The sequence below is a fragment of the Caloenas nicobarica genome, chromosome 1 (genome assembly GCF_036013445.1).
Source record: "Caloenas nicobarica isolate bCalNic1 chromosome 1, bCalNic1.hap1, whole genome shotgun sequence".
Classification (NCBI taxonomy): Eukaryota; Metazoa; Chordata; class Aves; order Columbiformes; family Columbidae; genus Caloenas; species Caloenas nicobarica.
The window spans coordinates 147,086,516-147,099,574 of NC_088245.1; the positions used below are offsets into that span (position 1 = coordinate 147,086,516).

A 13,059-nucleotide genomic window follows, 5' to 3' on the forward strand; every position below is an offset into this window, starting at 1 on the left:
CAGTGCTGTGGAAGTTCTTCTGAAAGGCTGCAATGAAAACAAATTATATTTTATGCCTCTGATACATTTTTAATACGATTCTGACACTTTGGAGTACTTCTGTGTTCAATGAGACTGAGCAAGAAAGGTAGCCATCAGCAAGCTGGGGCTGCTTCTAAGTCTCCATGCTTTCTCTCTCCCCCCCTCTTTTGCCTAAAGTTGCTGTGTTTCCCTTGAAACTTTCCCAGGGCTTTCCCACAGGGTTCAGTCAAAAACCAAATCTAATTTTCCCGCCGTGCTGAGGGCAGCCTTCTCACCCCCCTCCCAAAGTTGCCCAGCAATTTCTTTCCAGCAGCGAGGCTGCAATAAAATGCTCCACTAGTGCAGAGGTAGCTATTACATCGAAGTGGGTCTCATTCCACCTGTAGGCTTTTCCCTCTGCTTAGGAAAGCAAGAAGAGTGTTTAGAAATATACTGCTGATTACCATATTTGTGTTCTGTAATTCTTCACATGTCCGACTCCACCAGGAGCTTAACTGCAGCCAGTGGGATCTTACAGTCATTAACATTTACAAGGTAGCAGTTCACAGTTGTTGAACTAACAACCTACCTCTAAGAAACTGATTTTTCTACCCTCTAAGTATTGACACGTGCTCCACTGACTGTGATGCTTATTCACAGTGACAGTGTGTTTGGTAGGATTTCATGTTTTCACAGGATTTGTCTTGTGCAGACAGTTTCTAATTTACCTCTGCTCTTGTTTTAATTCAATCAGCTGATGGAGTGCAGCTGATCTCACAGCACATATGGCTGTTCAGGTTTGAAAAAAACCTGAATATTTGATGGGTTGATCCTTAATGCTTTCTGCTAAAGAATTAGCAAGCCTGCTAATGAGCCAGGGGATTCCAAGTAGGGAAGGGGAAAAATGCAGAATTAGATTCTGTTTTCATTCAGTTCCTTACGTTGCCCAAATAAGAAGTACTGTGCTTTGCATACTCTGATTAGTTTCACAGGGTAGAGAGAACCAAGTAAATTACTCATCAAAGCCATCACACTTAAAATGTCATGGTTTCCTAAGTGGATGTCCTGTGGCAATGGGAGGCCACAACCTATTTGCAAGGGCACCTGCAAACGCTCACCCCCAGGGTAGGAGGCTCGTGGCACCAAGCAGAGTTGTCCTTCACAGGGAGGGATGTTCACAGCTAGAGTCTCAGTCCTTTCACTACCTCCCCAACTGCTTCTTCTATCTTCCCTGAAGGATATTTATCTGTCCTCCACCTCACACCCCATCCTGCCTCCCCACTGCTCCACGCCATCCCAAAGGAGGTGGTTTCTTCCTGAAAGGAGGTTGTAGTGAGGTGGGTGTCTGTCTCTTCTCCCATATATTAATAGCAAGTGACAGGGTGAGAGCAAATGGCCTCAAGTTGTGCCAGGGGAGGTTCAGATTGGATATTAGGAGAAACTTCCCAGAAAGGGTTGCAAGGCATTGGAAAAGGCTGCCCAGGGAAGTGGTTGAGTCACCCTGGAGGTGTTTAAAAGACGTGTAGATCAGGTTCTTAGGGACATGGTTTAGAGGTAAACTTGACAGAGCTAGGTTAATGGTTGGACCTGATATCTTAAACGTCCTTTCCAACCAAAATGATTCTATGATTCTATGATTCTGTGTTAACTGGCTGTGCTTGGTTTCCCTCCAGCCCTTTTTCTGCATTCCTGTTGCTACATCAGCTTCCCGCTGCCTCTGCATCCTGCAGCCAAACGCTGTTTGCAGGCCAAACATTCCAACTATGTCCATCTCTCCCCAGTTCAATGAGACCTCTCATGTCAACACAAAACCCCCAGAGAATTCAAAAAGAACATTTTCAATTATTAAAAGCTCAGCTTGCCTGTGGGTTTCCTTTCAACAAAGCTATTGCAACTCTAGGAAATCACAGCTAAGACTGTAAGAGTACCCAGATCAAACTCCAACCACTTATCTTGCAAATCAAGAACTGCCTGCACTCAACACACTCCCTTTCTCCTTAAATCCATGGCAAATATACTCAGAGTGCATCTGATACTTGTTGCAACAGTTAACCTAGTGAAGAGGCAGGAGTCTTGCTGCTCCCATTTTTCACAGGTATTACAGCAAAATAAATGTTTACTCCAAACCCCACCACTCTTAACAAAATACACAGGTCCACACCCTAATGAAATCAAATAGAAATCAGCCAAAATTACTAATCTTGCTTAGCAAGCCTGTGTTTTAGCAAGGAAGTGACTATGTTGGCTTTGGCAGTGTCTCAGCAACTCAGGTAGGAACTGCTCTGGGCACACTGGAATAAAGGATATTTGTGTAGTCTTAACTTATTTTCCTCTTCAGAGTTTTCTACCATGTCCTCCACCAATAATGCAAAAGCTTACAAGGAATTGCCTTTTCCGGCTACCATCAAGTAATGAGGCTTTTCTCTCTTGATTTGACATTACATCTGTAACTTGTTCTTACTGGAGTTATTTCCATCGAAGGCTCTCTTAGAAGTTTCCCAAACCTCAATGTGCATGCCTGCAGCTGGACCGAGAAGTCACTACACTTTGAAGAAGTTGTATAATTTAGTGCATGGGGTTAGATGAGGTTCAGGATTCCTGCAGTGATTATAAACTCAGCAGGAGTCCTTACAACAGCTCGATCTCGACAGGGTTACTGTCTTCTTAATCAACCTCCTTCAGGACTGGAAGTGGTTCTGCGTCTCAGCTCTCGAGGGCTTTCTTTGGAAGCCGCAGTTTCATGCAGAATGATCTGTCAATTTATAAAGTCTATAGAGCTCTGATACATTTGGTAAAACAACATCAAAAAAGGCTAGACTTAAGCTGTGGCTCCCTGCATTGCACCAGACAGCACAAAGACTATAAATTCTTGTCACAGTTAGTGCAAAATAAGATTTGGTGATTTTAAAGCTATACCTAAATTGATTTTGCAGCCCAGGTCCAGATGTTATCTCTGGCCATGTCCTGAAATCAGAGGGTGACATGACCTGTGCACAAACCAGCACTTGCCTCCTCTCACCTGCTGGGAGAAGGAAACACAGGGAAGCAGATGGAGCAGCCTTGGGGCACACTTTCTACTGCCCTTGGTCTTGACGGGGGAAACACAGACATGCCGTGGAACTACCTATCCTTTGGAAAAGCCACAGCCTGACTTCTGCAGGGAACACACTACCTATAAAGAGAGAATGTTTTCTGCTTTGTGTTGTACAAGAGTCAGCTAAAATAGGGTGCGATGTTCCTTAAAAAGATAAATTTTAAGCATCTTCTTCCTTTTGCTGATGCTTCACACAGTAGAGTGGCCCTTCCTATAACAAATGCATTTCAGGGTACCAGCCATCTTTCCTGACGGGAACACAAGGACTGAAGCTCCTCACGCTTTTCATTGTCTGCCTTTGGGCACCCATATGGGAACTGCATATATTCTGTCTGAAAAGAAGCTAAACTTTGGCTTTCCTGTGCGAATAGCACCTCCAACAAAAACAGCAGCAATCATGGTGTGTAATGAGAATTTGGACCTGAGACTTACACCTTTGTGAATAAAGAACTTCAGCTAGAAATGAGTAAGTCTACAAGATGTAGTCTTACATCTTACAGATGTAGATGTAGTGTAGTCTTAGACATGGAGACACAAGTGAAGTTCAGAATAGAAAGTGATACCCAGGTTGCAGACCTGGAGAATGGGCAGATTGGAGGGGTTACCCATGATCACTGAGTATTCACGTGAAGACAAGACCTAGGGGATATGAAAACAGTATGCTCTCTATTTTAGCCATGCTAAGCTTCAGCAGACAGTGAGACATTGATGTGAAGCGTGGCTTTTGAGCTGTGGGTAGTTTTATTCAGTTTTGAAGCAAAGTGAAAGAATTTGTGAATAAATCCTCATGAACAAAAGGGTCCTATCCATCCAAGGATGTACTGAATGCTTCATCATGAATCTTTGCAAAAATATTTCTTGAGGAATGTTCCCAAGGGAAAAAAAAAAGAGAGAGGAGCAGCTGTGTTCACCGGTTTGGAGTTGCACCTTATCATCCCTAGTCATACATGGCATTTTTATTCTCAGCTGATGTCTCTTACGTATCCATGTTCCTCTGCATGGAAGGAACCATGTCTCTTCTACATTTTTTGCCTAATTGCACAAGCCAAATTGCACAGCCAAAGGAGGAAGACCAGCTTATTTGACTGTTCATTTAAAAAGTCTTGCATAAAAAAGGGGTGAATGAGCCTCACATCACATCGTATACTTAATACGTCATGAAGATTGTAAAAAGCTGTCATGAATTATACTATCTGCTATTAATTTGTAACGAAACAGCGGGGACTGAGGCTAAGGCTTGTTGAATATGTGGTTCAGTCCTACAAAAGCCTACCTGGTAAATGTTAGCTATGTAAAAGCTCTGTCAGTGAAGTCATATGCAATACATCATCATCACCCTTTGATAAACTCCTTGTCTAGGTTAAGAATTAAAAGCTGTATTTAACATATTCAGAGAGAATGGAGAAAAGTCTTCAGAAACAACAGGCTTAATGCACTACTAATCTCTAAACTAAATATTTATAGCCCTGTAGTATATAAACAATCTGATACATTTGGGCAGGGGATATCCAAGAGGTGGAAGCGCACACAGTAATAGGGAGGTTTTACCATTCTATCTACCTTATTTGGTGTTTCAATCACTATTATCAGATTTACAAGCACTGAGAAAATATTCCATTATCATTTTAGAAAAAGAACTGGAAAAAAACATGAGTTAAAATATATGGAAATGTTTCATGGTTTATAAATTTGTCTGCCTCAGAAAATAATCAATATCAAAGTTGATTCAAGCCAAGATCTGTCTGGATGTATATTAATTTGCTACATGAAAATAAACTAGAAATTACTAAGATAAAAGAAATAATAATGAAATAGCGAAATAACTACAGATTTTGCACATTGTCATTATATAATGGACATAATGGACATAATGACATTACATAATGGATTCTAATTAAATCCAGGTGGAAAATGACCTTCCTAGACCTCCCTTCAAAATTAAGATTTTTGACAGTCATGATTAATGGAAACATGCACTTTGCATGGTTTGTAAACCTGAAACATCATTGTACATTTCAGTTTATAATTTATCCCATTATCTGCTTCTGCATGCATGAAGGTCAGCTGTACTGGCACAAAGTAGCAGTGAAATCCAGAGGCTCTGGAAGGTTGTTTTCACAGATTTTTAAATTATTTTTCATGAAGAAATAACTTTGCCTACTTTTTCCTTAGAAAGATGACAATCTAAGAGACTAACACTTTTAACAGCACTAATTGCAATATTCTTGTTATTCTCTTGTCTTTTTAGAGTAAACAAAATGGCACTGGAAAAAAAGGTTTTTTAAAGGATTCCTACCCGCAATATTTCTTCAATGCAGCTGTTATCTCCTGTTCCACCATCCTGTAAACAAAAGGAGAAAATAGTTTGTTTGTGTTTTGAAAAGAAATAACAAATAGCACGTTTGAGGACATGGTTGTCACATGAAATATATTCCAACCTCTATTACAGTTTCAAAATGAAGCCAAGTCTTTCCAGCATCTGAAAAGTTGCACTGCTTAAAATTCTCAAATAATTCCCCATCAGCACCACAGGAAGATGTAATATTTGCATTATTACATCTGATTGCAATATATTTGTATAAATTCATCGGTTTTGTTTACACCACCTTTGGGTGCAGTTCCTGCTGCTTTGGGTATACTGCATGAGAGTAAGCATAAGCAAAACAGTTATTGCATGTACAGACATCACAGAATCATAGAATAATTTTTGTTGGAAGAGACCCGCAGGATCATTGAGTCCAACCACAACCTAACCTAACTCTAGCACTAAACCATGTCCCTAAGAACCTTGTCTAAATGCCTTTTAAACACCTCCAGGGACGGCCTGGGCAGCCTGTTCCAATGCTTTGCAACCCTTTCTGGAAATAAATTTTTCTTAATATTCAATCTGAACCTTCCCTGGCACAACTTGAGGCCATTTCATCTCATCCTGTCACTTGCTACTTGGGAGAAGAGACCAAGCCCCTCCAGGCTACCACCTCCTGTCAGGTGGTTGCAGACAGTGATCAGGTCTCCCCTCAGCCTCCTTTTCTCCAGGCTGAACAGCCCCAGTTCCCTCAGCCGCTCCTCATCAGACTTGTGCTCCAGACCCCTCACCAGCTTCATTGCCCTTCTCTGAACTCGCTCCAGCACCTCAATGTCTTTCTTGCAGTGAGGGGCCCAAAAGTGAACACAGGATTCAAGGTGGGGCCTCACCAGCTCCGAGATCACTCCCCTAGTCCTGCTGGCCACGCTATTCCTGATACAAGCCAGGATGCTGTTGGCCTTTTTGGCCACCTGGGCACACTGCTGGCTCATGTTCCGCCAGCTGTTAATCAACACTCCCAGATCCTTTTCCGCCAGGCAGCTTTCCAGCCACTCTTCCCCGAGCCTCCAATATGTGTATTTATTTATACTAAATAAATAACATCTTTTTGCATCCTTTGTGCAGGAAAGGCTCTGCAGTGGTATTGCCTGTGTGAAGCCTGGTGATGTATAGGGTAGAGGCACCTGTGATGCTGAGGAGAGAGCTGCAGGGACCACAATACAGGCGGCAACACCGAGCACAGGCAAGGCAGCACAGCAGCCCTGAGAAGGCTGCAGTTTCCTAAAATGCTGACTCTAAATCCACCTGTACATTGTGGGACTCAGGGCACAGAGGATTTGAGCTCTCTGGAATGGTATGGCTTCCTCCAGAGCCATTATGGACAGGGTAAATCAGAGATTTGGCAGAGCATCTATTCCCCTACAGGAACCATCCAGCTGATGCTTCACCTACATGCTCAGCTTGGCTGCTGTTTGGGACCCAAACTTCTGCCAGCAAAGACAAGGCAGCAGATGACACCAGTCTGCCACACTTATGCCTCCTCATTCCTGCCTGTCTCCTGCCCACAGTTGCCTTGTGCTGCGCAGCACAACTGGGAAGAGAGGCCACACCGTGGATGGAGATACTGATGCTGAGGGGGTGCCCATCTCCTGTAACTCTCCACAAGATACAGGTGGCTGCTGCATGAAGCAAGTTTTCTGGGGATTTACTTCACCACACTAAATTCCCTGACGATTCCCCCAAAGAAAGGTTTTCTTCCTTTTGCAGAAAGGAACTCAGGAAGGAGGAGAGCTTGAGGTCTTCTCATGTGGGAAGGGGGGATGGAAACAAAACCAATTAATTACTGTCTCCAAACAGCCAGCAGTGAGGTGAGCTTGGTCTTTGCCTCTTGTTTTCAAAAACTACTTGGAGGTTCTGAGTTTTCAGGTGTCTACCTGGAGAAATATCAAAGCAATTTGATTTTCCAAAGTGCTGACTTCTCGTCATCTGGAAATCAGACTTCTCTACCATATCTGCATCTGGGCATCCAAAAAATCATGAATCACTTTCAAAAATGGGTACCTCTGTGCCTACCAGACCCAAATAACACCACTAGCCAGCTCGTGCAAGTCCTGGACACTGTCACCACCGCTCCCCTGCCTGAGCTGAGTGGCTAAAGAGGTCTGGATCCACAGCTGCTTCTAGCCTAACAGCTGTAACCAAGGTCAGAAGTACATATGCATATACAAGGAAACAATTTATGTTTCATAGTTTTTTGTGGCTGTTATTTCGTGCTTATTCATAGAAAGTCGTAAGTGCTTTATTGTCAGCACTCCTGCTAAACCTTCGCTGAATGTGGCCTTTCATTGTTAAACAGACAAACTGCATTAACCCTTTTTGGAGCAGCACAGCCTGCCAGCTTTACTGTCACCAGGAGTTACGCCACTGATTTCAAAGGGAAAGTAACTAAGTGTGCTATAAATTCAGCTTTTGGAGATTTATTCATCTTTGATGTAGTGATGCTGAAGAGAAGCTGCAGCCCCGTGCAGATAGCCCTGTTCTGGTTCAGCCCTGTCCCCGAGGAGTCGCACAACACCGCATGTGACCTTTCGTGATGCTGGAGCAGGAGAGCAAGAGCAATAATTCATGTTGCCAATGAAGCTAACAAGATAGATAGAAACACCTGGATATTTAAGAATTTTAAAATTCGTACTAGCTAATTTTTATTTCTCCCTCTGAGTTTCCATCCATTTTTTTCCTTTTCCTTCCCCAAACCCTGGCCTGTGACTTGTTATGCCATTAACAACGGCAGTGTCTGTAAAGCCCTCATCATGAGTGCCTTGTGTACAGAACAATGAATTTACTGCCCGACCTCAAGTTCGCTGTTTTAGCCTATTGCCATCTTACAGAAGGAGGGATGAGATGACCTACCGTCTTATGCCATATACAATGCATCGATCATACAGTAAAATCACGCTATTTATTTTTGTATGAAGGCAAAACTACTGAAGGTAAAATCGGCAATAGGCTGTTTCAGAGCAGGTTTAGAAACAAGTTCCTGTTGCAAATTTAAGTATCCTTCCTAGAAGTGTCATGAAATAAGTCTGCAAATACTCATCAGCAAGAAATTATGCTTTCCATTACCATAGAACTAAAACTATAGCTATTGTCCCTAGCACATCATATGTGTGGGCAGAGAGTAAAAAACCTTCTCACATTCTCTCTCAATATCATCATACCACCTTTTAAAAGGAAAAAAAAAAAGCTGGAAACACAAAATCAGACAACTCACGCAAAACTGAAAACAATATTTGGTAAAGACCCCCTCCATTTCTATATTATCCTCTTTGTTCTTCATCTTCTGAATGCTAAGTATAAATTAATTTATTTTTGCTTTGAATATTTGTAAGAATCTTACATTACTGTTGATATCAAACTTTCTAGAACAAGGCTGGAGAATTTAAGAGACCATGTTCTGCACACAGCAAACAACCTCAGTTTCATACGGCCTGGGACATTATTATTTTTTTCTTCAAGATACCATACCACTGCAGAGAGTTATTGTGGGATCTAAGGTATGTCTGAAAGGTGTTTGTATACGTTAGTATGGAAAAGACTCCCCATTTTTACCTTGAAAGCTTCTCTGCTACATCTCTACTCACATCACAGAGGAACCATCACTGCCCAGGAATCTCGCAACCTGAATTTAACTTCATGGTCATATTTTAATTAAAAAAAAAAAAAAAGCTGGTAAATGTTTCTTGAAGTCTGAATAAAAAGACAAGATTGCATTTCCTGCAGGAAGCTAATAGCACGGAGCACTCCATGTGATATTTACATCAGTGGACTTGCCTGATCCAAACAATATTGTGTCAGTCCTGGCTGCGTGACGCAGCACCTGCATAAGGAGGATGTTGGACACGTGGCAATCTGCGCAAAGCAGTGTCTCCACCCTCTCCATAACCTGCATGCCACAGTACCTTGTGCAATAAATGTTTGAATTACTAACAAAAAAATTAAAAATAAATGAAATCAAATAAAGGTTTTGAGGCTGCTGTTCCCAACTAAGCTGAGGAGCTGCCACCCTGTATTTGTCCTGACATTGATGAACCCAGCTCATTTGCCTCCCTTTGCATTTTGCGATCTGTCATAACAAACTCGCCTCACTGAACCTCCAATGAACCATCAGTGAAATCCTGGCAAGGGGAGCTGTCGGGGGAAGTGGGCTCCAGCCTCTTTCCTCTCTGATGCTGTGCCCATTACCTTCATTCCTCAGTCAGGGCAGCCTGAAGAACGTCAAACATCTGCACACACGTGCGAGTCTGGCAGGAGGCTGCGAGGAGCTGCCGCTGAGGATAACGGCAGCGGCTGCTGAAGAAATAGCCGGGAGCATCGTGCCACTGATAACACGAGCAGCTAATTACCATGCAAAGCACAGAGAACTGTAAGAAACAAGGCTGTCTAAAGGCTACATCGAATTCTTGAGAAACGGGATGTCATTTCAAAAACAGCTACATCTGTACAAATTTTATTTCAGAGCATTACTTCATTTTTTCTTCCCTTACCAGGAGCTTTCACACAGAGATACATAAAGAAACATCTCTGAAAGGAACTGCCTATGTGTGATACTTTTCCCTCCTTTCAAATCTTTGTGTTAAAGAAAGAAAAATATTCTGCAAATATCTATTTCCATTTTAGCCTAAGAGATTTTTATGGTGCGAGCTTTTGGTTCTATTATTATTTGGACTGTGCTAAGTGTTTTTATAGTCTCCAGAAGTTATTGGATTTTTGTCTCTAGCATAAATTAGGCACAATTAAGGCCCCCAGAAGGCTGAGGGATGTACTCAACCTCTTGAATGCTGGTCATCTGTAACCAGTGGTGTGGCGGCAGCCACCACACGTCCACCCTTTGGGTGCCACCTCTGCCTCCTCTCAGCCCCGCACTGCACGGCACCTCTTCAAATGGGGCTGCGGGATTTCCCCTGGGGCCTAAAGTGAAGCTTCAGGCAGTAAAAGCTGGCAGACAATAACCTAAATCTATTATTAAAAAAAAATGGGAAAAAACTGAAAAAAGCCCACAGTGACGGACCTTGATCTGAAAGTGTATTAGAAATGCTTCTTTGCCAGGCAAGACCATGAAAGTATGGAGATACAAACATACATGCATACACGTATGTATCTCTATATATAACATTTTCTATATAATCTATTTGCTAGAAAGGAGCTTCCAGTATGAAGAAGATAAGTAAAGTCCTCAACTTTTTGCTTATTCATACATGCGGCCTCCGCCTGTTTGGTTGTGCAGAACCATTGCCCTCAACGAAGTTTCCCTCAATCATTTCTCTGAAGTGATCTTAACACCTTCTAGTCGTGGAATAAAACGTTGAAATTTAACCAGGAGACACACCTGAGACCAGAGAGCTGACTTCTGAGGTTTCTGTGGAAATAGAGCCAGGCTGTATAAAGGTATTTTTTGAAAGAGGTTGTTTGCAGATGCCCAGGAAGGGTTTTTAGACATTCAGGGCTTAACTTGCTGTTGATTTCCTTACATGTACTACATCGTCCAAAAGGCTCTTTATGGGATGTGGCTCTTTATGGGCTGTGCTGAACCCACACTGCTCTGGAGAGAAAAGGCAGGGCTTCGGACCTCAGGAAAGGTGGGCTGGTTAAAATACTAGACCTCAATCTGGTTAAAACCTCACTTTTTTGTCCCTTAGGAAATGCCTGCTTTTTGGAACATATTTTAATTCTGAATTGGGGGGAGTAGGAGGTGGCAGGCACCTACATGTAGATTTTATCCCATTAGCTATGCTTCCATTAAAAATGCAATTGTGTGACATCATTAACTTCAAAATGAAATTTTAATAAGTCTTCAGTTGAGAAATGAAAGTTTGATCAGATCAAAACACTTTAATGACAAATTTTGAGAAATATAAATAAAACTTGTGGTTGCAGAATGAGATATGGCCAAAATCAAGAAATCATTAAAACAAAATGCCAAAATGTTTCACTCTGAGTCCAAATCTGTTCTTTTTTTTCTTTAAGAAAATATTTTCTTCAAACAAGAATGAAAATAGTTTTAGTCAAAATCAAGATAAATGCAGACATTTTCAGTTCTGATAAAGTGGAACATCCCATAGGAAAAGGACTGAATAGGAAAAACCTCTGATCAGGACAGAACTAAAACCCGTTTTGTTTTTTGTTTTGTTTTTGGGGGTTTTGTTTTGTTTTTTTCTCTAACAAGAATGGCATTTCCATCTTGAAGGGTAATGCGAGACCTACCAGCAATGTTTCCATCTACTTTAACAGGGCTGGACTTGAGGGAGCCATGGCACACTGTAGTCCCCCTTGTTTCACTGATGGGTGTTGGTAATGCTGGGCACTTCACAGCCCTTAAACAGAGAAGCCTCCTCGTCTCTCTCTGAGGATGGAGGCAAGCAGGGTATGGTTACACCAAGGAACAAGAAATGAAGACACTACTGAGGAAGCTCAATTTCCTCTTGTTCCTGACACTTATGCTGTTTCTTACTACTAATTTGGAGTGCCAGCAGCCACAGTCTGTTGACACAGTAGTTTTCTCCTGCGCTCTGCACAGTTTCTCTTTTGCTATGAGGAACTGCTGCTCCTTCCTGAGACATGGAGACATACAGGAGGGAGATGGGGATGAACAGCTGAATTCTGCTCAAGCTCAGTGTCAGAAAGTGTTGCACTAATTAAAGACATTAAATTCATCTAAATTACAGTGACTGTTAATAAACTTCTTAATAAGTTCATTCTCATTTGAAATGGAGCCTTCATATTTATTATGGGGATTATTTTTCCCACCATGGGATCTTGCAACACTATTCTTGGTTCAAAAGGGAAGAGGAGAAAGGTTAACAAAGATTATATTTCAAGGAAAAAAAATGAATAAAGAACAAGTGATGAAAGTCATTTAGCTTTGCTTTAATGAAAGTATCTGCCTATGCTAATTGGGGGTCTCATTGCAACTGGAAAATCATGATGCCCCAGTCTTGTACCAGGAACAGGATGACATTCTGGCTAATCAAAGAAAATGAATCAAAAGTATCTGTAGACAGAGAGAAACACCAAACTATCTGATAGACTTGCCATGCACACTAGAAAGGAGATGCTAATGAGACAAGAGTACGTGTTGCTCTTGATGAGTGATGCTCGCCCAGAACACCCTGCTCAGCAGCTCGCCCACAGCTGAGCTAGGACAGCAGATTTTGGAGAGCTGAGTCTCCACGAAAAAAGACTGCAGAGGAGTTTATATCGAGTGCACCACCAGCCTTAGGCTGTGTTGGCCCTACACGCAGACCTGAGGGGCCAGAGTGCGAGAAAGGATCCTGCCTGCAAGGGTCAGGCTGATGTCTAGTTGAAGATGGATTTAGTCTGGTTGCATAGGTAAAGGCATTCACTGTATTGTATTATTAGGTTTCTTTGAATAGCAGGGAGATGGGGTTAGAGCACAAGTCCTCCAATGCATGCCCATGACTTGCCCCAGCGCTTGAAGCACCTCCTGGACATGTAGCACTTGACCTCAACTAGGTATGGAAAGCTCGGGTCAGAAAATGAGGTGATGCTGAAGGGCCACGGTCTGGACTGCTGATGGGAGTTTCACTATTGCTTAGCCCAGTTTGGAGGGGATTTAGAAGTACTGGGTCCAGCCACATGTTAA

General features: G+C 42.3%; 1 protein-coding gene across 1 annotated transcript in view; it reads right to left on the reverse strand.

Moving 5' to 3' along the window:
- Positions 1–13,059, reverse strand: part of AFF3 (ALF transcription elongation factor 3) — a 281,631-nt gene that overhangs the window by 172,697 nt on the left and 95,875 nt on the right. The window contains exon 4 of the mRNA XM_065642739.1: positions 5,391–5,435. Within this exon, the coding sequence (XP_065498811.1) occupies positions 5,391–5,435 (45 nt within the window). The remainder of the gene's footprint in view (positions 1–5,390; positions 5,436–13,059) is intronic.